General features: G+C 44.7%; 1 protein-coding gene across 2 annotated transcripts in view; it reads left to right on the top strand.

The window, feature by feature from the left end:
• LOC117449734 (segment polarity protein dishevelled homolog DVL-1-like) overlaps positions 1 to 26,747 on the top strand; it is a 35,208-nt gene that overhangs the window by 2,334 nt on the left and 6,127 nt on the right. The window contains exons 2-12 of one of the 2 annotated variants that reach the window (XM_034087591.2): positions 3,479 to 3,548; positions 11,433 to 11,554; positions 15,020 to 15,138; positions 20,914 to 21,052; positions 22,883 to 22,976; positions 23,130 to 23,199; positions 23,414 to 23,553; positions 24,096 to 24,172; positions 24,981 to 25,048; positions 25,142 to 25,219; positions 25,354 to 25,488. In XM_034087591.2, coding sequence (XP_033943482.1) covers positions 3,479 to 3,548; positions 11,433 to 11,554; positions 15,020 to 15,138; positions 20,914 to 21,052; positions 22,883 to 22,976; positions 23,130 to 23,199; positions 23,414 to 23,553; positions 24,096 to 24,172; positions 24,981 to 25,048; positions 25,142 to 25,219; positions 25,354 to 25,488 — 1,112 coding nt within the window. Of the gene's footprint in view, positions 1 to 3,478; positions 3,549 to 11,432; positions 11,555 to 15,019; positions 15,139 to 20,913; positions 21,053 to 22,882; positions 22,977 to 23,129; positions 23,200 to 23,413; positions 23,554 to 24,095; positions 24,173 to 24,980; positions 25,049 to 25,141; positions 25,274 to 25,353; positions 25,489 to 26,747 lie in introns of both variants that reach the window. The other variant, XM_034087590.2, reaches the window with a different exon arrangement.

The raw sequence follows: 26,747 nt of genomic DNA, 5'->3' as shown, positions 1-26,747 counted from the left end.
TCAAAGGCACAGAGGATAGCAGCGCTTTGTGGTAGCCATTCTGGCTGTACTGCAGACACACAGACAGTATGGCTGCTGGAGAATTAGCAAGGGAGGAATAAGACTGCTGAGCAGAGAGGGAAAACATCAAATCCCTTGCAGTTATAGACTGTGTTTGAAATGTAAATGAGCAGTCAGTGCAAGGTCCTCTGTAGTAGACCCCCTGTTGTGCAGGGAAAACCAGCCACTCTCTTATGGGATTGCTGAACTACATTTGTGCTGGCAATATCAGCTCTCTCAGCAATGGCCACACAAATCTGATAAACGGGTTGCCCCCAAAACGCCTCAGCTTACTCGGTGTCATTTCAGCTCCCTTTGGGATCAGGAATTACATGCCACCACGGGCTGTGGCATCTCCGTCCACACAACACGTCACAGCAAATTAGACGATGAACGTTTCTTTGTGCAAATTTCATACCTCAGTTGTTTTTCCCCCCTTACATTTCATTCAGTCATCAATATTCATAAGACAGGAAGCGGGAGGCTGTGTTGTTTATCCCACTTAGGGTTTTTGGAGACTTCAAGGTGATGATATGGTGTTTTGTCATTGCCACTGGTGGTGAGTGGGTTTGAGACCTCACTATAATGCAAGTCACAGCGGCACTCTGGAGCTGAGGAAGCAGCCAAGCTGAAGCTCTGAAAGAAACAGTCTTGTTTGTGCCTTAGAAAGCGGGGGGCTGGTAGGGGAATCTTTCTTCTGCCGAGGTAGGGCTGCTAAGCCCCTGTAGTTGGAGGACAAAAACCTGCAGCTTTCTGCACAAAGCACCTTTCACCGCTCCTGTTTTTGCTTTGATGGATTTCGAGGGTTATCCCGTATTTTTGTCTCTTAGCATTAACAACAACGCCCTCACGGTTGAAAATGACCCAATACATTTGAGTTTGGTTATGATGATGGTACTAAATGTGACTTCAACAGTTTGAATGTTGTTATTAACAGTGGTTAATGTCAAATGTAGCTGTTTACTGAGTCAGAGTCATATTGAAGTCAATCTATTTGCAACTATGCTTGACTACAAATATTTTGCTTCCCTGTTTATAGTAACATTAGCATCAGCCCACCAAAGTCCTTGGACGGCTGGTCGGTGTTGGCTGGCTTCTGGTTCAGGCTGTAACTACCCAGCCCTCCTCAGTGTCTAAAGCAAAAACAAACACGTCTAATCTTCCCCGGCTACACAAATATCTCCAACAGTTGAATACTCAGCAATCAGCTGGATAAATCTTATGTTATTATCCTGTGAAATCTATTAGGACCCATTTAAGCTGTCAGCTCTTAAGAAGTCAGATCTGTGACAGCAGCCCACGCCACACATATGCCTCTCTAAACAGGGTTACTGTGTGTGTGTGTGTGTGTGTGTGTGTGTGTGTGTGTGTGTGTGTGTGTGTGTGTGTGTGTGTGTGTGTGTGTGTGTGTGTGTGTGTGTGTGTGTGTGTGTGTGTGTGTGTGTGTGTGTGTGTGTGTGTGTGTGTGTGTGTGTGTGTGCCAATGCTTGTTAACTATTCAGGCTCCTGATATCAGATGGAGGCTGAAAAGAAGGCTGTCCATGAGTATTTCACCACATGATAACGACGTCATTTGTTTTCGTTGGAGTTGATTCTTAGTTCTTCTGGTTTTTATAATAGATCAAAATATGTTGAGAGACTTACTTTACATGCAACTTCTTCCAGACATCTGAAATAAGCTGCAGGTTAGCAAGTGGAACAGGTTTTCTTTTTCCTGTCAAACATTAGAAAGATTAATTGCTGATATTTCTTTTGCGCGGGCCACTCCCACATCCTCCCAGGTCACCTTACAGCTGGTCATGCAGCTTGAGAGGATGCAAACACATCCTACGTAACCAGCAGCTGGCAGCCTCAGCCCTCCCTCCCTCCCTCTTCCTCCCTGAGGTGGAACAGGCCGCAGAGGCAGACTCTGGTCGTCACAAGGCTACGTTATCTCCGTCCACCACTCCCAGCAACACAGCTCCCCCAGCAGCAGAGCGCACAGAAACACAACAGGCTTGGCTAATCATTTCAGTAGCAGCGAAGTTCTGGCAAACAAGAAGTGAAAAGAAAAATCTGTGAAGTCGTTGTCGGAGACACCCCTGCATAACATCTTCTTAGGCTTTTCTGCTACTCTCAAGTCGCGCCTCTCCCTTTTCATGTACCACGTTCAAAGCCGGGAAGCTAAAGTGAGATCTCCAGAGTCTCATAAATACTTAGTTTTATCAATTATGGGAAAATCCTTTTGCAAAGAAAACCAAATACTGTGCACACACACATCCAGAGGGTTATAAGGGGAGCTGTTAAATCATAAGAGGGTGTTTTGCCAAGTGTTTGAGTGTGTGTATATGAAAGGGGTTTGCCAGCTCATTTCCTATACCCCTTCCCTAACTCCAACTTGATGTATATGACTGTGTCCATGCAGGTCAAAGGGTAACTGGGAGGTATTTTTGTAGGTAATTTACAGCCGAGAAGGACGCACTGTGCGAGGCTCACACACTAGATCACTCTATTTATACACAGTCCTGTGCCTTCACGCCCTGTTGTCGCCGTTCTAAGGAAATATCTATTAGGGCTTAGCGATTTGTACAAACATTTATTGTAATTAGTTTAACTGACATTGCAATGGTAACACGAGTCAAAAATATTGAGGGGGGTGATACTTTTTTCGCATTAAATTTCTTATTTTCATTGAAATATTTATTAAAATGATCCTGGTGGGATTTTCGAGTATCTGTGCCAAATAAAATATGTTTTGCTGTAGAGTATAAATTGTATGATAATAGTCTCTGCAGCACCACCATACTTGTTTCAGAATGGTATTTCTTTGCACATGATTTGCCTTGAACAAATATTACACCTCTGGCTTATTCACTAATCCACTATTTGAGTACACTCAGATCAATTATTCAGGCCATCAGTGGACATTGTAACAGATGTACTGTAACTATTAGACTTGTGTATGGCCTTATCCTTACCAGTTTGACCGGCTCTTATCCATTGCTTAGTGTTAATGAAAGGAGACTTTGATGTCCATAAACCATAAATAGTGATTTATTCTAATATTGTATCATCTCTGCTGCTCATTAGGCTCAGCAAGGGTGCGAATTAGGGCTGCTCGATTATGGCAAAAATCATAATCTCGATTATTTGGGTCAATAATTGATATCATGATTATTAAAAACTATTATCCATTTACCAATAAACCAATAAAAAAAAAATTTTTTGCAAGCCAAAATCGTAATTGCGATTAAAATACGATTAATTAAACAGCCCTAGTGCGAAGCTTGAAAGCCATGTGGGAAACGTGACTTACAAAGCGTGAATGTCTCAGAGTGTATTAACCACGCAGGGAAAGGAAGTGTCTCCTCACTGCATTGTGTTGTACTTGTTGTTGCGCTGACTCTGTGTCCTGCTCCTGGACGGCTAGCCTGACTGCATCTGTCTGCCTGTTCCCCAGGGTTGTCAAAGAAGAGATTTCCGATGACAACGCCAAGCTGCCCTGCTTCAACGGGAGAGTAGTTTCCTGGGTAAGTGAGATGGATAGTTCCCCTCTCTGCTGGCTGTGAAAGCTCAGCTCTAACCACAGATATGTAGAGCACTCATAAATCATGTAAATGTAGCATTGACACCCCCACAGAGCTTTCTGAACACTCTTCACCTCGATCTCACTGTTCAGCTGTATTGTATAGGTGTGGGTGATTCCGTTAGATATGAAACATAGCTACTGTTACAAAATACAACGAAGTATGATCCAGTGTAACCGATCTGATGGTCAGTAACTCTATTGACAGGGTTCCTACGGTCATTACAAACCTGGAAAAGTCATGGAAATTCAAAATGCAAATTCCAGGCCCTGGAAAAGTTATGGAAAACAAAATCTTTCCCAAATGTTGTGCCCGCTTCACCGTAAAGAGCCTTCGCCGACGGTTAGCACGCCAAGCTAGCTTGTCGGGACAGGACCCCCTCATGTCCGCTGATTTGCCGGCTGGCAATCAAGACGCGGGGGCGTCCGCCGCAGAGATTGTCGGTCTGGGGCTCATCAACAGCGGCAGCTGCGGAACCGGAGTCCCGCGCCGTGTCAGGCTGGGACCCGGTGGCGGCAAGAGACGCGAGAACGGAGCCCCACGCTTTACCAAGCTGGGGCTCCCGGCTGGACCTCACCATGGTTTCGCCCGCGGAGGATGTCCTGGAATTGGATGATATGGAGGACGAAGAGGGTGCCTCTGAGTTCCTCCTGTCTGATTCGGATGAGCAAGAAGACGATATCTTTGTGTTATCGGCTCAGGCTGCAAAGCCGGGAGCGATGGCTGCTCTCCCGGGCGATAGCACACCAGCTTCGCCCTGTCTGAGCATGGACCTGCAGGCCGTGTGTCAGCGTGCCGCGTCCAGACTAGACATCCCGTGGCCAGAAATGGCCAAGGAGACCTCCAGGTCCCGTTACGAGGGGAAACATTTTCCCCAAGCAACGAGGACAAAGAGGCAGCTCCTTCCGGTCTTCCCGGAGATGTTGGATGAGGTGTCGGTCTCGTGGAGAGACCGGCCCTTTAGCAACAAGGCCCCAATCCAGGGTGCCTCCTCCCTAGACTGTGACGGTATGGAGAGGCTCGGCCTGCTCCGCATACCGCCTATGGAACCACTGGTGGCAGCCCACCTCCTACCGAGGCTGGTCCCGTCACCAAGCAGGAACCCCACGCTGCCAGCGAAGGCGGACCGATTCCAGTCGACCATGACTGAACGGTCCTACAGAGCCGCAGCGTTGTCCGCCAGGGCTTTGAACGTTTCCTCGCTGCTAACCGCATACCAAGCGGAGCTCTGTGAGGATCTGTCGAGCAATCCTGGACCGGCCGTTCTGGACGAAATGGCCGCTATCACAGACATTTGTCTCCGTGTTCAACGCTGCGCCGTCCAGGCCACGGGCAAGGCAATGGGGATCATGGTGGTGCAGGAAAGAGCTAGATGGCTCAACCTCACCAACCTCCCAGACCGGGAAAAGGAGGATGTGCTTGACATGCCCATCGTTCCCGAGGGGATTTTCGGCTCCGCTCTCGCCTCCATGCAGAGGAGATGCGAGTCGAAAAAGAAGGAGGACGAGGCACTCCACCTCTGTCTCCCTTGAAGGGTCCAGCCGCTGCCTTCACAGCGGCAGTCCTTCAACCAAGCTGCCTCGAACCCTGCTCGGTTCAAAGTATCAAAACAGCAGAGGTCGCAGCCCGCCCCGAGTCCCCAGCCCAGGCAGGAGACGAGGGCGAGTTGGCCTAGAAAGTCTCCGGTTCCGGCTGCAGCCCAGGCGCAGCCAACCTAGAATTTCGGCCAGCAGTCGAGGAAGAAGAAGCGGGCGGCCTGACAGCCCCCCCTTCTCCCCTCTGTGACAGAGCTGGAAGTCCACGGTTCCCCAGCTCTAGATGTGTTCCCGCTGCCTCGAGAGATGCCTCAACGCCGTCCGCAAAAACACATGTCACAATATTGTTGTTGTTTCTCACATAAACCATTTTCCGCTGACGCATCCAGGCTTCAGGCCGAGGGCGCAGCTCAAAAAAATGAAAAGAAAAACAATAAACAGTCCGTCAACTGTTCCCCTTTGAGAGCAGCTACGGCCTCTCTCAAAAGGTGGATAATAGACGGGTCTGTGAAGGCACCACCGTCACGCGCATGCGCAGTGTCGGTGGGGATTGTCGAAATGGGGTACCACCGTGTTCAGACACTAGAGGGCCCCATAACACAACAAATAGAGACTCAGAGGGTAAGAGTCGTGACATCTCCGCTGGCTCTAAGGAGCACACAGTGGAAGATGCTCACAACATCTGCTTGGGTTTTCAAGACAGTAACACAGGGCTACAGACTCCAATTCGCTGTCACCCCCCCTCGCTTCTCGGGCATTCTGTATTCACAAGCCCGGGGAGAGTCAGCCCTCATTCTGGAGAGAGAGATCCTCTCACTTCTAGAAAAGAGGGCTATATCTATAGTACCCGCCGAGCAGAGTCAGAGCGGCTTTTATTCCAAGTATTTCCCTCGTTCATGTTCTCTTCAGATCATGCCTGCGGTTACTGGGGCTCATGGCGTCAGCCATCCTGGTCGTACGACTGGGACGCTTACACATGAGGGAGTTTCAGCGCTGGGTAGCCGCTCTAAAACTAAACCGCGCGGAGAGTAATGGTTACTGTGAAATGCGTAATGGCACTGCGCCACTGGCTGCACCCAACTTTTCTAGTACGGGGTGTGCCTATGGGTGCTGTCCTTTCACGGAAGGTGGTCACCACGGACGCATGTCTGACAGGCTGGGGAGGTATTTACGAAGGTCACCCGGTGAGGGGTCTCTGGAGCAGAGACCTCCGGCGGGCGCACATAAATTACCTGGAGCTTTTAGTGGTGTTCCTCACCCTAAAACGCTTTCTGCCTTTTCTCAGAGGACACCATGTCCTCGTGAGGACGGACAACACGACCACAATATCGTATATAAACCGCCAAGGGGGTTTGCGGTCTCTCCAGTTACACATGCTGGCACGCAAACTGATCTTATGGAGCGGCAGACGTCTCCTCTCTGAGAGCGACGCACGTACCAGGAGTGATGAACCTCGGGGCGGATCTACTGTCCAGAGGTGCACCACTATACGCAGACTGGACTCTACATCCAAGGATTGTGAGTCAGCTGTGGGTGCGTTACGGCAGAGCCGCGGTGGATCTGTTCGCATCAAAAGAAAATGCTCAATGTCAGCTGTTCTTTTCGATGCGCGACTTAAACGCACCGTTAGGCGTGGACGCGCTCGCGCACGTTTGGCCTCCGGGCCTTCTGTACGCGTTCCCACCCCTGGCTCTGATACCCCCAACTCTGGCCAGAGTGAGGGAACAACGCCACACACTTATCCTGATAGCTCCGCACTGGCCCGCAATGTACTGGCTGGCGGAGATATATCAGCTGCTGTGCGGGCAGCCATGGCAGCTCCCACTACGCAGGGACATACTGTCTCAGGCGGGGGGGGGGCGATCTTTCACCCACACCCAGAGCGCTTGGCTCTATGGGCCTGGCCCGTGAGTGGTACAATCTGAATACAGTGGGACTCCCTCAGAAGGTGATAAACACTATTCAGAGTGCGAGAGCTTCCTCCACCAGGTCCCTCTATGACTTTAATGCGGCTTTCACACCAGCGCTTTTCCCTTTCTAGCTCCGAGCGGGAGCTTTTCTGGTTCAGCTCCGCTCTGTACACACCGCCCACTGGCGCCCCAGAGCTGCCCTTGCTGCGTCATGACGTCACCGTTTACATCGCTGATTTGCCCCCCAACGGCAGCCATTACGGCAGCTCACAACAACAACAACAACTGCGTCGGGTCGATGATCGTGTTGCTTTTAATCACACGAAGCCAGAATAAATTGAATAACGACTTCTCCAACCTTATACTTTTCTCCAGAGTGCCGTGGTTCATTGTTTATTAATGTGTTTCTGCAGCATTTACCGACCGCTGCAGTATTGGCTGCTCTTCCACAGGAGTTTGTTCTCCCGTTAGCTCACACTGCAGCGGCCGCTCTAAAGTGTTCACTGTCCGACTCACACAAGCAGCTGATGCATATCCCCAGTTCCCTTAGCCTAAGTGAATGTGTGTCAGTCTGAATTGACGCTGTTTGGTATCACAACGCTGTTATGAAAGTTTCTCTGGTATAAAACGGGTGATGTTGGCATAGCAACCGAAGCTAAACTGACTACTTGCATCCGATAGCTGCAATAATACAAAACAACACGTCTGCCTCTCTCCACAATGATCGATAGCAGTGAACGGATGGTCAAAGTAAGGCACAAATAAACAGAATCACACGAAGCCTGGTTAGTGTTGCCTGACTTTATAAAGTGTGTTTATAGGCACTACTGCTTGTAGGCAGGCATAACAGTCGAGCCATGGGAGGTGGGTTTAGTTTCCTGCACGCCTCGACGTAAGAGAGACGTAAGCGACGTCACCTCTTAGCTCCAAAGCTCTTGCCTCTGGACCGACAATTTTTTGGAGCTGGAAATGAAGCGGATTCCGGAGCTAAGAGCCGGCGCAGCTCCGGTGTGAACAGGAAAACCCGGCGCTTTTCAGGCTCTAGCTCCGAGCCGGAGCTGAAAAGGCGCTGGTGTGAAAGGGGCATCAGTGGAGGGTGTTTGAGGAGTGGTGCCTTCAAGAAGGACACGTCTCATTTCAATGTCCTGTCGGGGTGATTTTATCATTCCTACAGGACTTGATTGATAAACAGAGCTTTCTCTACGATCAAAGTGTACCTGGCTGCTATTGCTGCATGCCATGTGGGCTTTGAGGGAAAGACGGCTAGCCAACATCCTTTGGTCTGCCGTTTTATGAAAGGGGCTCGCAGGCTCCTCCCTGTCTCCAGGTCGCTGGTGCCCTTATGGGACCTGGCAGTGGTTTTTGATGGGCTCACTCTAACCCCATTTGAACCCCTTGAAGAAGCTGACATGAAGCACTTGTCAGTCAAGACAGTGCTGTTACTGGCCCTGGCATCCGCCAAGCGAGTCAGTGACATTCATGCGCTATCTGTACATCCTTCATGCACTCAGTTCAAACGAGTGTGTTGTTGAAGCCCAACCCTGCCTTTATACCTAAGGTGGTTGGTTCATGTACCCCAATTGACATTGAGGCATTTCCTCCGCCGCTGTGTTCCTCCGGGGAACAGCAGCCGGATTTGCTGTGTCCAGTCCGTGCTTTACGCACCTATATGGACAGATCAAAAGAGCTTCGTCTTAATGACCAACTCTTTGTGTCCTGGGCTAACCCTCAGAAGGGCAAGCCCGTTACTAAGCAACGGCTCTCCCACTGGATTGTGGAGGCAATTGCTTTGGCCTTTACGAGTCAGGGTTTGCAAGCACCTTCGGGTCTGCGTGCTCATTCGACTCGGGGCCTGGCTACATCCTGGGCTTTGTTCAAGGGTGTTTCCATCCAAGACATCTGTGCAGCGGCAAGCTGGTCTTCGCCACTCACTTTTATCCGCTTTTACAGGCTAGACGTCTCCGCTCCAAGCGTGGCCCGAGCAGTGCTGGGCACCTTGTTGAGTAGGGACTCCACCTGTTAAGTTCTGGTTGGGTTGGTGAATTTCCAGATAAGCTCGTCTGGCAATACGGGAGCTACAATATCCCATAGTGAGACATCGAACGGAGTGTTATGAATGAGAACTATAGGTTACTTACGTAACCCCAGTACTCAGAGTAACATGAAGTGAGATGTCTCACCAGACGGCCCTCCTTGCTATGGTGAAGCGAGAAGAGGTGCTTATTTTGAATGACGCATGCGACGTAGCGCAAGCTACTTATAGGGGGTGGATTCCCTGACGATGACGTCAAGATCACCAGCCAATCAGGATTGGCGTAATGAGATTGATGCTTCTGTTTGCTCCGCGATGCGGACTAATAACAGCTGATAATGACTGTATTAAGTGTATTGAATATGTAAGTCGCTTTGGATAAAAGCGTCTAACAAGTAAGATGTAATGTAATGTAAAAGTGGATCAGTATGTCCCACACATTAAATGCAGTTTTATTTATAAATGTCATCTTGTAATTAAGTATTTCCACTAATTCAGTAGGGCTCTTAAAGGTTAGCTTAGTTAAAATAATCCTGATAGCTTCATGCATTGAGGAGAGAAAGAAGGCACTGGTGTGGGATTAGGAATCAGCATCAGGAGAGACAAAAGTCAGATCAGTGCATCTCTAAAGTATGGAGATATTTTTCCAAATGTTGAAAAGCTCTCATTCATAAAACTGTAAAACTGAAGACCACGTCAGCACACAGACACAAAAGGTGATGGGAAATGAGCAGTACTACCAGCCTTTGAAATGGAGAAAATAAGAAGTAGTCCACAGGGTTCATTTAAGAAGCTGGTGACACCATAGTGACACCTTTGAATCCCAAAGCTGGCTTTAGAATAATCATAGTCCATGCCGTTGTTATTCTTCCACGGCTGCCTGCTTTAGCTGTCATTATTCTGGCTCAGATCAAAGGAGAGAAGTTGTATCTATGGGTCATTGTACATCACCCTTTGTACTGACTGTCAACTGAGTAGAAGCAGTGTGGCCTTTGTAGGTTTTCTTCCATGTTTGTTTCCCAAGTTGTTTTGCGTTGCCACCAGTCTACTCGTCCTCTTTGCCGCATCTCGCCTTTACTCACACGTACACAAGATGTGCTTGTTGCCATATTTCCTGTGTGTTTCACTTTGAGTGTTGCAAAGTCTGTTGAGGTTGTTTTTTATCTTCTTTGTCCTCAGTTTAGGGCTAGGGCTGGGCAACTTATAGTGATCAAATATTGATATTGTGATATTAGAAATCCCCCTAGATCAGGGGTGTCAGACTCAAATACACAGTGGGCCAAAATAAAAAAAATCTACTAGTCGAGAGCCGGACTGGTTCAATGTTTATTGCAAAACGTATTGAAATGAACTTATTGCACATATTAAACCTGGAACTAACAAAGCTTACATTATTGCCTATAAAAGCAACACTAAACGTTAAATAATCAGTTGCATTCATTTCTTATGGCTCTATCTGCAGCTTTTCCAGAGTCATTTCTTATGATTACATTTTTCCACAGGCCAACAACAGCTTCAAAAAAACAATTCCTCTCAAAGAAAAAAACAAACATGCCCTGTTGTCTCAAGAACAAAAGTGCAGAAGGAAACATCCATTAAACTCAGTGTGCTGCTGTGATGCTAGTTCAAGCCAGATACTTGGCATCTCATCTTGGGTGCAAGTTCATCAACTTGTTTGGGCTCAGGCTCTGAGCTGAGGAAACCCTCAGCATTGAGTGAAGGTGTGCGTGCAATATACCGGCGGGCCAGATCTAATAGGAATTACAAATTATCCTGTGGGCCGAAATTAAATCCACCAAGGGCCTGATTTGGCCCACTTGAGTTTGACACATGTGTCCTAGATATATCCTAATACCGTAAGGGCTGTTTTAAAGGCTGCAGTACAGTAAAGTATTTTTCTGAATACATCATGCTGTTCTACCTGTTCCATTATTTGCCTTTACCCGTTTAGTCATTACATTTACATTACTGATGATGATTTATAATTATTTAAGTCCCAAACGTACAGTATTGATAGCAAGGTATTTAGTCAATAATTATTGTGATATTTTTCATTTCTTTATGGTTCTCACAATTTAAAAATACACAAACACAACAGATACAAAATTATAAACAGTGTAAGAAGACTCAAATAATCAGGCTTATTTAAATCCTCTTCCTAAATAATGTTCAAAATCTCAATAACGACATATACTCCACTTAAAACTTAGATGTTTTAAATGTTCTTCCTAATGCCCAATTGTTGCTATTAATCAACAGCAGATTTATCAATGTTTGTGTTTCTCTAAGTGTAAAATATGTCTGGTCTCTAAAGAAAAATCTTTCCTTTGTTCCAACTTCTCCCTCTCAGCTGGTGCTGGCAGAGAGTGCTCACTCTGATGGAGGGTCTCAGTGCACAGAGAGCCATCCAGAGCTGCCCCCTCCTCTGGAGAGGACAGGGGGCATCGGAGACTCACGGCCCCCCTCCTTCCAGTAAGTATGCTGATTACTGCCTGTCATATATGCACAATTTCACACACATACATGGGCAATGCAGGCAGATGTATTCAAGCACAACATTCTGTGCACTAGGTGACCTTTTTATTTCACAGCGCGTGCTAATCAGAATGTGGAAGCTCATCAGAGAGATTTTTCCACCCAGGCTCGTATGGGAGGTGGTTTATACACCGTGTGTGAATATGGCCTGAAGTATGTACTACACAAGTGTGGGAACATGCACGAGTATTTCTTCCACTTGTGTATGTTCCCTCCCGCCCACTCAACCACGGAGTAAGGCGTTAGTCTGCTCATCGATGTAAACATGATGCGTACGTCGCTGCTGCTACTGATTCTTGAAATAGCCTGCACGGCGTAAACATCTTCAGGCAAATACTTGCACTCAGTGAGGCCCTTTGTATTCACTCACTAAGAGCATTCATCCATGCTCGGCTAATAAAGGCAAATGTGGACCAAAAACACATTGGTGCCTTGAAAGCTCAGAGACAGAGATTTTGCTCGACAGCCTGATGACTCTTACCTGAGCCCAGACTTTGACTCCAAACTGGCAGATTAGAGAATATGACTGCACTTGCTAAGGAGAAGTTGCTAGCTAAATATAGCTAAAAGGGCTGGGGGCAGTGGGGGCGAGGGTTGTTGCCATTATGGCGCTGGAGTAATAGGGCTGAGGCTCTATATTGAGAACATGCAGTCTGTCATGTCTCAGTGTATCTCTTTATCCAGTGTTTGACATCTCAGCTCTGGTTTGCCCTCTGTGGCCCGCCCCCTGCTGTTCTGCTGTCAGCTGTCCTGATGAGTTTATATTTCCCGGCCAGCTTTCACTAGGACTACTGCCCCCTTGTGGAGCAAAAATACAGTGTGTCGGCCCCCTTACCCTACGTCAGGGGTCACCTACTGTCCAAGGGCCAAAATTAATACAAGAGACACTTTCGGGGGCCAGAGATTTATATATATATAAATCATAATAAATTATATATATTTATATATATATATATAATTGATTAATATGTTCACTTTATTGAAAAAATAATATATATTTTTTTATAAGCCTGTATCCGGGGTAAGAAAACCAGTCCTGATCGGCAGGGAAAGGAATCAACTTTTTTTATTAATACCGTGTCCTGATTGGTGGGAAACGGTTGCAGAATATAAGAAAATTGTTTTCCAGGCACACATATCTCAAATAATGTGTGCGCTGCCATTTCCCCACATAAACACAACAGTCTGCAATGAAACAGTTGTGTCCTGTGTGCTCCACTTCCTCCTAGGCGAACCGGTAACTTTCTAGTTAACCCGTTTTGGTTTAAAAACAGAATAAGGTCGGTCTTTTGGTTTTCTGTTTTTCCGTTTTGGTTTTAAAACAGAAAACAAAAAAACAACACCGGTTTTTAGTTTTTCCTATTCGGTTTTGCAACGAAAAAAAATAAGAACGAACCATACATGGATTAAACATAAACTTCTCCTCATATTTTTCTTATAAAAGCAATCATCATCTTTACATATATATATATATATATATCACCTTTGGGAATGTAGTGTCTTGATCAAGGACACAACAACGTGTTTAGACGAGCGTGGGGCTCGTATCCGTGTAACTCGAGCTGACATGAGTGAGGGGCGAACGCACTAACCACTCCGCCAACGCCACAGTCACCCTTGCTGTGCGGGCCGGATGAGAATGTCTGGTGGGCCGGATGTGGCCCGCGGGCCGCCAGTTGATGGTCACTGCCCTACGTCATATCCCTCCTTCCCCCCCCCCTCCCTCTCCCTTTCTTTTCTCCCCTTTGAGTCAGACAGGCAGGCCTTTCTCTCAGAGAAACAGCGTGGTGAATTTCCTTTAGCAGACGTCCTCTCTTTCTTAAGTGAATCAAGTCTTGCACCCTCTACCTCTCTGTGTAAATAGCTAGAATAGTATTAGCACTTCATTTTCTCTTGTGCTTTATTCATGCATCTCATGTGTTTGTCTGCGTGAATGGCTCTATTTGATGAGTGCGCAGAATAGGTGTTTTGGCCGGAGAATGCACCCAACTGATGTGCTTCTGCCTGGTAATCCGGATTAACGGACATTAAAAGCACCCATCTCCATTTCCCCACAGGGAGGGGGTGGCGATTGGCAGCAGAGAAGGGGCCTGTTGGGTGGGGGGGAGTTGAAAGGGGTGGCATGTGTTCACAGCTGCAGCCTAGCGCCTTGGATAATCCCCCCCCAGATCAGCAGACCTGCCGCCCTGCAGCCTTTGACAGTCTGACAGACAGCCAGTCACCGCCACATCTATACTTGCAGCGCTGTCCGATCACCACGAGTGCATCCAAACTATGAAGCTACAGGGATATTTGCATACATGCACTGACCTGTGCTGGTCGAGCCTGGCCCAGGTGCACCCATTAGCCCGCTGTAGCAGGAGCGTGTACGCACGCCTCATTGAGCACTTTACCCCGCTGAGTGAACACGGCACACAGCATCTTGTCTCATCGTGTGTTTTTGATTTGCATTGATCATCCACAAAGAGCCACCAAAGTGTGTGAGGACATTGCTTAAAAAATGCTGCAGTATGATGTTTGTGTCTTTCTTTTTCTGTTTGTACACTGTGAACGTGAAACAGTTTGTATATGCCATTTGAGCGTGCATGAATGCATGAGCGCGCCTGCATGAAAGTAAAAATTGTATGCAGGTGTAAAGTACGTGTTGTACATGCCTAACTGTGTGTGACAGACTGACAGGGGAGAGTAGAGTTCTCACCAGCTTCAGGTTTCCTAGCTGCTGCGTGGGTCCCTTAACCCCGGAGCCTGAGGTCACAGCGTCTCCAGCCCACTGACAGAATAACAATCTGCCCTCGAGCCCCTTCAGAACCCCCAGACTCCTCCCAGACCCCAAGTACACGGGCCAGCTCATTGCTCAGCCCACACCTGAGCTACCACTAATCGCTTTTTTATACAATCTGTCATTCTCCCCTCTCTCTCTCTCTCTCTCTCTCTCTCTCTCTCTCTCTCTCTCTCTCTCTCTCTCTCTCTCTCTCTCTCTCTCTCTCTCTCTCTCTCTCTCTCTCTCCCAATAATGCTTCAGGCACCATCTGGGCTTTCAATAGGTCTCATTACTGCCAGTATTGCCCTGAGTGGCTCCCTCTCAGGGTGTCTGGTCATTAGTGACACTTAGTAAAAAACACATCACATACCGCGCAACAATGGAACTGCTACTTTGGCCACAGGGATTGAATTTGAAACAGAGTCATAATATGAGTTGCATATTCCCCGGAGGCTGAATGGCAGGCATACAGATATTGTTACAGGCAGAAGTATACTGTACTGTGTGGGGGTTATGTTCAGGAGTCTTGGTCACAGGCCGGCTAGAAATCATTCATTTTGAATACTTTCTGTGAGGGAGGGGATGTGTGTTTTGGGCCTTAATATGAATCTGACTGAAGTTTTCCGACGTGTGTCTTGCAGTGCCAACGCGGTGAGCAGTCGAGACGGCCTGGACACCGAGACGGGAACGGAGTCTCTCCTGAGCCACCGCAGAGAGAGAGAGAGGGAGCGCGCTCGTAGGAGAGCGAGAGAGACTGAGCGTGAGTATTATCAGCCAAGAACAGACGGATCCTAAAAATGCAATTATCTTGTCATTTTGGAGTTATAACATTTCAGTGACCTTAACTCGACACCTAACTGTCTTTAAAACAAATGAGACAGACTATCGACATGTATGAAGAAAGGCCCTCAGGGATAAAATGGTGTGTATTGAACCTCAGCTATGTGAGGCCAAGAATAGATTCTCAGCATAGCAAGGAAAGTAATAACTTCACTGAATGTCAACATATCTGGAGCTCACTGTCTTTCCGAATGCTTGTCCTTCTCCTGTTTCCTGTGTGGCTCAGGTTTATGGTCAGAGGCTATTTTCCACTAAGTAGTCAAACTCCAATCATGTTCACTAACTATACCCTGTCGAAGAACTCTAGTGTTGTGTGAAATATCACCGGAAAGGCTTCTGCTTTGATTGATGCATACCATAGAGAAAGGAATTCTTGAAGGAAATACTAAGGATCTTGCTTTTGAAAGCCCCGAGAACTGTAATCAAATGTGAACTGCTTGCCTGTTTTGACATTTGATTGCACCAATTTCCTATCAAAATCCTTTTTTTAAGAGAAGGGCAGTTTTCTTCCTGCTCCTACGGAATGACTGCCCTCCTATACAGGCTCTATGATTTTCATACAGAATATAAAACATAAACTTTCTACGTAGAAAATGAATTCTAGAAAGAAAGGATCCCGAGAACTGTAATGAAATGTGATCGGCTTGCTTGTTTTGACATTTGATTGCAGCAATTTCTTATCAAAATAATTTGTTTTGATTGGAAGTGCAGCTTTCTTCCTACGCCTGCAAAAGAACTACTCTCCTTTACAAAAGCCTGCCAGGCAGCATCACATGACTGCACATGGCAGAGTATGCTGGTGCTGCAGTAAAAGGTGTGCTCTGTTATCAGCATAATCATACCTGCAATAATGTGCGATATCCGCTTCCTGTTGTTGCCACACAAACATCTTGGCAGAATTCGTTTTTTTTTATTGCAGGAAGTAATATATCAGCAGCATATGATGCTGGTAGTCTGCTGTTGTTTTCCCTCACAGCATAGCCAGTTGTCTCTCGGTCTCACCTGCCTTTACGGCACGCTTCCTGGCGCATTCAGCACTCATTATGCCATTAGCATCACGGAGAACTGCATCAGATTGAGATTTTAGGAAAAGCTGTCTTGGATTCTGGAAACACACCAACTTGATCATCAACTAATCCATCGCATCACACTTTTGCATCTTGCCGTCATGTTTTTGACTTGGCTAAAGCCGTTTTGCTGGCGCTCACCACGTCAGATCCACTGCTGCTCACTGCCAACTGCACATCTGCTGTTTGTGGCTGATGCGGAAATACCTTCAGCTTGATGAACTTTGCGCCTGTCCTCCATCCTCCTCTCTGTTGACTGACCCCAACACACATCTGACACTATCATACAGACGACAGAAAAGCATTACCTAATGATCTCTCTCTCTCACACTACGCGCCTTTGCGTACCCGGCGATAGGTCATCAAAACAAAACACATATTTCGTCTACACGTGTTTCTTGTCAACACTCAGTGGAGTAAATTATTAGACATGTCCAAAAAAAACAAAGACATTAAGCAGCCACTTTCGTTTCGCTCCCTGCAAAAATCTTCTGACTTTCTATGAGTGATTGAACTGGTGCTGGCCGAGCCGCGCAGGACATAACCGACGGACCTGTGAAGCTTACAGGAGGCAGAGGCTTAGATCACCGGACAACAGAGTTGGTCGCCGTGTGCACAGACGGGGTTAACGTCGGTATGAACAACAGAATTGTACCAAAACTACGTCAACTGGCTGCGGTGGGGACTCCCCTGAGCACACTCTGTGCCCCGCGCACACACTGGAGCACTGCGCACAATCAGCTGATCACAACGTTCACGCTCTGTGTTCAAGCTGCTGCAGTTTTATTTACAACAGTGGAGTAAAACACACAGTTGCAAACTTCCTCAGGGTGTTGATGGAAGAGTTTGAAATCAGACAGAGGTGGAAGAAGTGTTACTCAAGTAAAATTAGAAAAGTATTATCATCAAAATATAGTGAAAGTAGCGACAGTAAAAGTAGTCGTTGTGCAGGTTGGTCCATTTCAGAATAATATATATATGTTTTATAATGATTGATCATGAAAGTGTTCTCAAAGCTGGTAAAGGTACAGCTAGTCTGAAGGACTTTGTATAATGAATTTACTCCAGGTGGAAGTAAAGTCTGATTTAACACTTGATTATATTTCACATCTTTCACCACATCTGTAGAGTAACTAAGGTATTAAATACATGTACAGTAGTGGAGGAAAAGTACACTATTTACCTCTGAATTGTAGTGGAGTAGAAGTACAAAGTAGCATAACATAGAAATACTCAAGTAAACTACAAGTATCTTAAATTGTACTTAAGTACAGTACTTGAATAAGTGTACTTTGTTACTCCCCACCTCTGAAATCAGATATGACTTGAAGTCATGTGATAATTCCTTAGTATTTGATCCTTCAACTTGGCCTCAGGAAATGCAAGGACTTCACAGTTTTGGCAACAAGTTTTGGAGAAAGCAAATCGGAGGCTTAAAAAGAGACGTGCATCTTCATCATCTTCATCATCTAGCATGCAAGAAGTGTAAATAGAGTACAGTGAAGGAGACACTGAGGAGGACAGTGAGGAAGACTGCACTTATTAACACTTATCGAGTGCCAAACGCTGTCTCCTGGTACTCATCTGAGTAACTCACTAACAAAGTGATATGCAGCCCTGGTCATACATCTAGCAAACAGCACCATATATTATTCCTTAATTTAGCTATGTTAGCTCCCCGGTTGCTGTCATAGTCACATGACCTGGATCTGCAGAAGGAGGCGGTTGCTCCACCTCTTTACCTCGCAGCCTGCAGCATCAGCAGGAATTCCCCCGTTACCTTATACACACGCTTCAAGGGATGTTTTCTCTTGGTGAATGCTAGCGGTTTGACAGTGATCAGGTAAAGTGCTCTGCCCTGGTAAACATATCCCTTTTTATTTGTTGTCTGCTGTTTCAGAATGAGTGTAGATAAATAATTCAGCAGTTGAACATTTTTGGAGGGTGAACAGGTGTAGGATGGAGTTATGGGATGTGATCGGTTTCAACGCCGCCAAGTGCTCTGCATTTCAACCTGTGTGAGACAAGACCTGAATGATCGGTGATTATGTAAAAGAGAACATTAATACCCTGAAGAAAAAAAAGATATCCATTGCATTAAGTGTAATTCTGTTCAGTGCTGCTGGGGTTTCAAACTTAAGGTCAAAGAGAACATTGCTAAGCCAAAGCACTTATGCTTGTATTAAAGTATTAACACAGAGCGCAAAAACAGCTGGTGAATCTGCCCCCTTTATCAAAAGCATCCTCAAATAATTGTTTGTGAAGCAATGCTGCTCAGAGCATTTGGCCTTTTAATAACCTGATGGTGTTTTCACCTGGGGCAGAGATGGGACAGCACATCATCTCAAATCCCTTATTATCCCTGTCCGGCAGAATAGCATCATCTGATTGGTCGTAGACAGATTAGCAGTCATTGTATAGTTGCGTGCCGTGAGAGCGAGGGAGGAGGCAACACTTTCTCCGGACTCTCGGCTTCTCTGTGCGTCCGACGGATAAAGGCGCTGTCGGCTGTGGTGAGGGGGATTTGTTGTGTTAAGGCTGTTGATGATATATGGAATTTAATGATGTTATAGGATACATGTAATTTGATTGAGTGGTTAGTTTATAGCAGGTTATTTTCTATCATTACATTGGGATATTGGAAAGTGAATGATGAAGGCTCTTGTTTTTCAGTAGGGACAGGGATGAATTGTTGTTTTTGAGCTTTTATAGACTGATGTTGTTTATGTAATGTTAACCCACACTACTTTGTTATATGTTCTTACTTTACATATTTGTACATATCTGCTGAGTGCATTATATTGATTTATGAAGTTAATAAAAAGTAAACAATAATCACAACTTTTGAAAAGGTCACGATTAATGTGTGCCCAAAGTAATACATAAAAGGCTCACCTACTTTTCTACTTGTTCTACTTTTCTTACCTAACATTCTTCACAGAGCACCTCTATGATTCTTCCCTGCTCACGGCCTCTATTGTAGATCAGCTGTGCAGCCTGTGAGCAGCCAGCCGGGGGGCAGAGAGCGTCTGGGGCTTTTAGAGAGAGGCTAGCACAGACGGAGCAGATTTCAGTCTGGCTTGGTGAACCTGCCCTCCTGTTTTCTTGTCTCTCAGTCCTTTGTGCGTGGGAGGAAATATGGTCCTGTGAATCCTGACAGTGGATGTCATGTCCTGCTGATTGAGTGCTTCTGTGCAGTGGCTCGGCTTTCAGAGAAGCACCACCCGGGCGGAGCTGGCGATGGGAACTCTCACATTGCTGGAATGTTTTGCTTGCTCTCGGCGAATGCGCTGGCTGCCACGCCCTCTGTCTCTCCGCCTTGTGAGACCTTTCCAGCGAATCCGCTGTCACCCTGATACAGCTCCACGGCGCTGGCAATGTACGTAAGGAGATGGGCAGGGTAGTTGCACTGCTGGGAATTTTGAAAGTGCAGTAAGGCAATACCAAGTAGCTTGTTTTAATTTAATTTTCAACTTTGTATGAATCACTTTGACGAGTTTACTTCAGCAGGGCTGGACCAAAGGCCTTTTTTTTCTTTCATTCTATGAGGTTTTCAAAAATAAACTTCCAATGTTTGTTGTCATATTTAAGGATGTCATCACCTTTGAAGAACAATATATTTGTTTAATTTGGTTATTTAAACATCCTTTATGTTGCCGCTACTCCACCCATTAATACAGATGCACACCTTCCTTTTGTGCAGCAAGCATGAGAGCAAACTTTAAACTTTAAAGGTGGGGTAGGTAAGTTTGAGAAACCGGCTCGAGATACAGTTTTTGTTATATTCCATGGAATGCTCTTAACATCCCGATAGCAATGAAAATCTTAAGTGCTTTGACAACAAATCTATTAAAATATGTCATCTGTGGAAGCCGGAGCGCTGTAAAAAGCACGACCAATCATTTGAGCCGGCCCAGCTAAAGTAACTGGATGGCCTACCTGCCTGTCAGCCTTCCATCGGGGCACAAATTTATCTCGTGCCCTCATTAGTCATGTGCGCGTTCGTGTGTGTTGGAGGAGGGGCTCTGTAAGGAAGTGGCAGATTTTTTTCGGTTGTGTATTTTCAAATTCTAGCGCACTCGAGCTGGTTTCTCCAAAATGACCTACCCCACCTTTAAGTAAACATTTAGTTTTTGAAAAACTAAATACAAAAAAATATGGATTGAAGCAGAGTATCTAATTTGATAAACATTTTTGGACATTGTTACATCTATCTTTTATTCATTACATTTTGATATAATAACTCTATCAGCTCTATATATATATATATATATATATATTAATTATTGTAGCCTAATCTTTATCTGCAGATGTGCAAAAATGCCATTACAAAGTATTCAGTTCAGCCCTATGCTGTAGCCAATAGCTATTGATGCTGTATTCCCTTTCTTGTACTCTACTGTTAGTTTTGTAGCTTATATTTTCAACAATGCCAACATTTTAGCCACAGGTATTGAAGATGAAATGACTGTTGATGTTTCTGTCCTTGGCTCAGATTTGTTTCCAGTACCACCACTCTCACTTCCTCTCCTCCTGGTTGCTCCCTCTCTCTCTTGCTGATCTGATCCTTCGATAGCACCGTGACCTCCCGTCATACTCACTGCTGCTCTCTCTCTCTCTCTCTCCAGTCCCTCGAATCAACGGTCACACGAAATCAGAGCGCACTGCGAGGGACTCGGCCATGGGTTACGACAGCGCCTCAGTAATGAGCAGCGAGCTGGAGTCCAGCTCATTCGTGGACAGTGAGGAAGACGAGGATGCCAGCAGGTAACATATCACCACACATCAACATGTTTGTCTCTGAAACTGTATTGTTTTTTATAAAAGTAGTAAAAAAAAACACACATAAAATACAATTCATATACACAGTAAATGCCGTTTCTGTAAAGCTTGTAATGTTTTTTCTTTTTTTTAGGTGTTCATTCACAATGATATTTTATTAGTTGTGGTTAGTGTTAATTTCGTCAGCTATTTTTTAATTTAGTTTTAGTCTTAGTCCTGTGTTACATTTCCTTTTTAGTTTTAGTCATATTTAGTCACCTTCATCCTGTTTTTCTTTAGTCAAGTTTTAGTCGACTAAAAGTCTGAGCATTTTAGTCTTATTTTAGTCGACTAACACAGTAAACATTTTAGTCAAGATTTAGTCGACTAAAAGTCTGAGCATTTTAGTCTTATTTTAGTCAAAGAAAACTAATTATTTTAGTCTACTTTTTGTCAATGAAAACTGTTGAGGCTTTTTTTCTCCGCCTCATTGTAGCGAAAATGGGCCCAAATATCACATCGTTTCTTTCTGCCAAGCAGTGGTGGCTTTAGACTTTTTCGTTGTCAGTCATTTTGACGGACAGGATTGAAACATTTCCGTCATAATCCATTATTACCCGTCGAGTGCACAATGTATCACTCACTCGCGCTGACGGGGGGGTATTCGGTTAACGCGACCACTGCTCCTAAGCCCTGTTGTTGCCATTTTATTTTATGTTAAATAAGGTTAGTTAGACCCGAGTCTTCCTGACAGTTCATATTGTGCCGCTGCCCGGTGTAATTCAAATGTACCGCCGCGCGCAGCACAGAAACAGCTGCTGCTCTGCCGCAGCACCGGAAATGGAACTGCTGGGAGAAAAACTGACTATCAGAGATTTAACGTTATCTTTGATAATATTTCGTCTCCTTATTTTTCGTCAACGAAAGTAAAGAGAGATGTTGTCATAGTTTTTATTTAGTAAACTACATTTTCGTCTCGTCACTTTTCGTCAACGATATTGCATGATGATTTCGTTACAGTTATTGTTTACTGCCGTCGGTGCCGTCTCGTCATCGTCTCGTTTTCGTCATGGAAAAAAAGGTCGTTGACGAACATATTTCGTCATAGTTTTAGTCAACGAAATTAACACTAGTTGTGGTTAGACCTGAAACTTACACTTATTTTTATCACCAATAATCTATTGTTTTTTATTGATAAATCACAAAATGTCATATGTGAAAAACACCTGTCACATTTTCATGTTGCTCGTTTTACCTGCCCAACAGTCATATCTGAATAATCTATTAGCAAAGATACAAAACGCACACAGTGCAGAAAAAGCCCAACATTTGTGAATTTGGAATGGCAAATATTTAGCTTTTTTTTGGGCTTGATAAAAAGCTTAACAATTATCATTATCAAAATACTTGCTGATTCAATTGATTTCAACTTACTGATTAACCAACTAATCGTTTAGCACTGGTCGTGGTTGATCCACCGTGCAACGTACTTTAAGTTATAATCAGCTATAGAAGTGACTCGTATTAAGTTAGGAATAAATGACAGCGTTTATAACATCATGCACTTACAGATGTTGTGTTGTTGATGCTACATGCAAAGGGGAAAGGCCGAACAGCCCTACTAACTTAAACTAACAAAGGGACAATTGATTTGTATTGTTGTTCATTTAAAGAGCTGTTTTATTTTACTGCAAATGTTTTCTGTCACTTGTCTACCTCATCGTTTTCACTGCAGACAAAAAGGTTGAAATAGTGTCAGGTAACTTCTGTAATGTCCTATACTTTGTCCACTTTCCTTTCCCTCTCCAATACTTCTCCTCTGCTTCTGTGTCTCAGGCTCAGTAGCTCCACAGAACAGAGTTCTTCTTCACAGCTGATGCGCCGACACAAGCGCCGCCGCCGAAGACACAAAGTGGCCAAAATAGATCGGGTGAGCACTTCTGAGACACATCACTACCCCTGCTCAAACTCAAATTGACATTGAGTGTGGGAAACAGATGAGAGAGCAAATTGATATAGACTTTATGCCACTTTGATTATCTCTGATGTGCTCTTCTTATTTGATCCTCTTCTGCCTTTCCAGTCTTCGTCCTTCAGCAGTATCACAGACTCCACTATGAGCCTCAACATCATCACCGTCACGCTCAACATGGGTAAACCTGACACTTCAATAACTCGTTCATTTTTTGGGAGTGTGGGCTTAGTTAAAAGCTCTTGGAGGGTTTGAATTGTCTCAACACTGTTATTAACATGACTATAATAATGTATTTTCTGGGGCTTTTTTCTCACTTATTCACTTTTAACTTATTTGTTACATCCCAAAAAGATTTAAATGAATCTAATAAATCCTTTCTTTCTCCCTGACAGAGAAATACAACTTCTTAGGTATCAGTATTGTCGGTCAGAGTAATGACCGGGGAGACGGCGGCATCTACATCGGCTCCATCATGAAAGGAGGCGCTGTGGCTGCTGACGGGAGAATAGAGCCTGGAGACATGCTGCTCCAGGTAACCGATGGCTCCAGTTTAACAAAATACCATCACACATCTGGAATTTCCTGACATTTTTGTGGTCAATACCAGAGTTTTTGGTGTAATGAAAGCACCTCTGCTGCTGCTGCTGTTTGTACAGTGTGAAAGCTAAACACGACACATGACTTTTCAAGGTTTTCTGGCCTATTTTAAAAACCACAATGTTGCATTCACTTCTGTCACGAGGCTCTTTTGTAAAGTTGTTATTCTGCCTCTCCTTTTCCTTCCTATTAACGCCTCTCTTTAGATCTCCAAGCTCCACAGCTACACCCTCTATAAAACACCCGATGGCTCAGTACGAATTGTTGTTGCCCCAACATTTATAATAAATTATGATTATGAATCTGTATCCCATAGTAAGCAGCTTACGATTTGTAGGCATCCAAAGGCCTAAGAGCACTGCAGGGATTAATGTGCACAGTTCAAATGCATAAATACATTTGAGCCCTTTCAGTCACAGAGAAACGTTATATTCTAATGTAATGAGGAAATAATGTATGTTGTTGTCTGCTTCACAGGTGAATGACGTAAACTTCGAGAACATGAGCAATGACGACGCGGTGAGGATCCTCAGAGAGATTGTTTCCAAAACTGGGTAAGAGCACACAGTCAGAGCGTTTTGATAATGTAACTTAGTGCTGCAGAATATAATCAAATTGAGAGCATCATTTCATGTATGTATGGTGTAATATGGCTCTTTATAATAATACGTTCATCTGAGTTGGTGCTCTTTGGAGATTTAAAGAATTTAGAAAAGAAAACCCCATTGAGAAAAAGGATGACTGTAAAATTATAGCGTTAATCAGTTAATCCATTGTTGCCAAAACTGAATGTGTGTTGCTACTTTCAGTGACCTATCAAACACCCTTTGTGACTTTTTCAATAACCAAAAAAGAGATTAGTGACTTGTGGAGCTGGTATTAGCTACTTTTCTGCCTCGTTCTGATGCCTGTTATTTGAGTTTAGAGCCATGCACAATACTGTACACACTAATACTCTACAGATGTTATACTCCTGGAAATAATTACTGCACTTTATTCCTTATTCCTTTATTCCTTATTCCTAAGTATGTATGCTGCGTGTATTTTGTTGTCTTATGTTGTGATGTTTTTGTTTTGATGGCACTCTTGAAAGGGAGAAGCATTTATTATTATCTCATTGTACATGTATAATGACATTAAACGATTCTATTCTATTCTATTCAGTAGGAATATGCAGATTACTGTGTGGTGTCATTTAGTGACTTAAGGTGACCTGCGTTAAGCCTCTCCACTGAAAAAACACTGACTTGATCTTCGAGCTGATGAAAGAAACAGAACTCTGTTGTATTGGCAAAAATAAACTTCAGTTTCTCTGGGTCTTTAACATTTATTTTCAAACTGTTTTTCCTTTTTCTCCTGCAGTCCTATTAGTCTTACTGTTGCCAAATGTTGGGACCCGTCTCCACGAAGCTACTTCACCATCCCTCGTGGTAAGACGACGGACACTCGTACTGTCTCACAATCACAATCATGGACTTAAAATGTGTATTTTATTAAAGTTGTCTATCGTTTATTTTGTTCAGCGGAGCCTGTTAGACCCATTGACCCAGCAGCCTGGATCTCACACACCACGGCTCTGACAGGACCGTACCCTCACTATGGTAAAAACAACCAACCACCACCTCCATCACACTCTATGAAGCATCCATTTTGTGGTAATTATAATAACATTACATCATTTAAACAATAAAAAAGATCCAATTGTCAATAGTTTCTCCCTCCTCTCCCATCCCAGAGTTCGATGACTTGCCTCTATCTGCAAGTAAAACAGACATGGCAACCATTGTCAAGGTGATGCAGCTGCCTGACTCCGGGCTGGAGATTCGAGACAGGATGTGGTTGAAGATCACCATCGCCAATGCCGTCATTGGTGAGAAAAGCTGAGCTATGTGGTTACTCACACGACTGAGAGCAGACCTTCGATTCCTGTAGACTATGTGGTGGAGCTTTTACTCTAAATAATGCATGTACTTTGGAGAAATACACAGACCAGCCTTGTATGCATACTCCTTTGAACATTGATACTGTCTATGTGGAGTAATGGCCCCTAAACAAATATGTCCCTTCTTTTCCACAAAGTTAAATTACAAATTTAACAATGAAACAGGAATTCTAAAATGGATTTAATCTGGTATCACAACGACATTTTCTTAAATCTATCAAGTTGTGTCTTTTTAGTGTTTTTTGTTTCTATATACAAGAAGTATTATATCAGTTTTTGTGATAGAAACTTCTGAAGCAATGGAGACAGGACTCAGAGAGACACGAGGAGAGCAGGAAGTTTGAAGCTTTGGCCGGAGAATTCACAAGACATGTGGAGTGCCACGGGTTGACACAGCGGATGCCAAACCAATTCTGAAGATCTCTACCCCAAACCCATGAATTTAGCTAGTTCTGAGAGAATAATCAACATTGTGCATAACAAGATAAACCATAACACCTCTATCAGCTGACGCCAACAGGCAGGAATAGGAAGACAAAACACTGAGAGGGCAGCTGTGCTCAGCAAGGGCAAACAGATAAACTGGGTCAAAGTTATGGGCCTAGGAACATATTTCCCTAACAGTTTTAGTTTGTTTTTCTTCCCATAAAATGCCTTGAATAAACTCCACAATTTGCACAATTTTTGCATTATCTAGACCAGTGGTTCTCAACTGGCGGGCCGTTGCGAGTGGGTCGCAGACGTGTGAGTGAAGAAAAAATAAATGTAAAAAAAAGTCAAACTTTTATTTTGAAGGATAGCAGATAGCAGAGACAGTGGGTGAAACTGGTAGGTTTTCGCCTGTTTGGGGAGTTTTTATATATATATATATTGCTCGCATAAAATCCCCGGGGTTTTTTGCTTTGTATGTCGGGGGCCGGTGATTCATGTGATTGGTTGTTGGTCGCATTGCAAGCTGTCGGACACGCCCAGCTCCAAGATTTTCAAGATGTTTGAAAAGCTGCTGTGTGGACGTACCGTACGCCGTGCAGGCAGTTGGCGTTGGACTGGAAGTACTGGAGACCATAAACGGTTTTTGGAAACTTCTGTCATGTAGTGATCATCTTCTCAATAAAACATCTTTGCTGATGAGTCTTCTGGCCAATCAGAATCAAGATTGTTGCCGGAAGTCCCCACGGAGAATAACT

The sequence above is a fragment of the Pseudochaenichthys georgianus genome, chromosome 7 (genome assembly GCF_902827115.2).
Source record: "Pseudochaenichthys georgianus chromosome 7, fPseGeo1.2, whole genome shotgun sequence".
NCBI classification, from domain to species: domain Eukaryota; kingdom Metazoa; phylum Chordata; class Actinopteri; order Perciformes; family Channichthyidae; genus Pseudochaenichthys; species Pseudochaenichthys georgianus.
The sequence above is the reverse complement of the archived record's forward strand: the minus strand, read 5'-3'. Positions and strand labels throughout refer to the sequence as shown.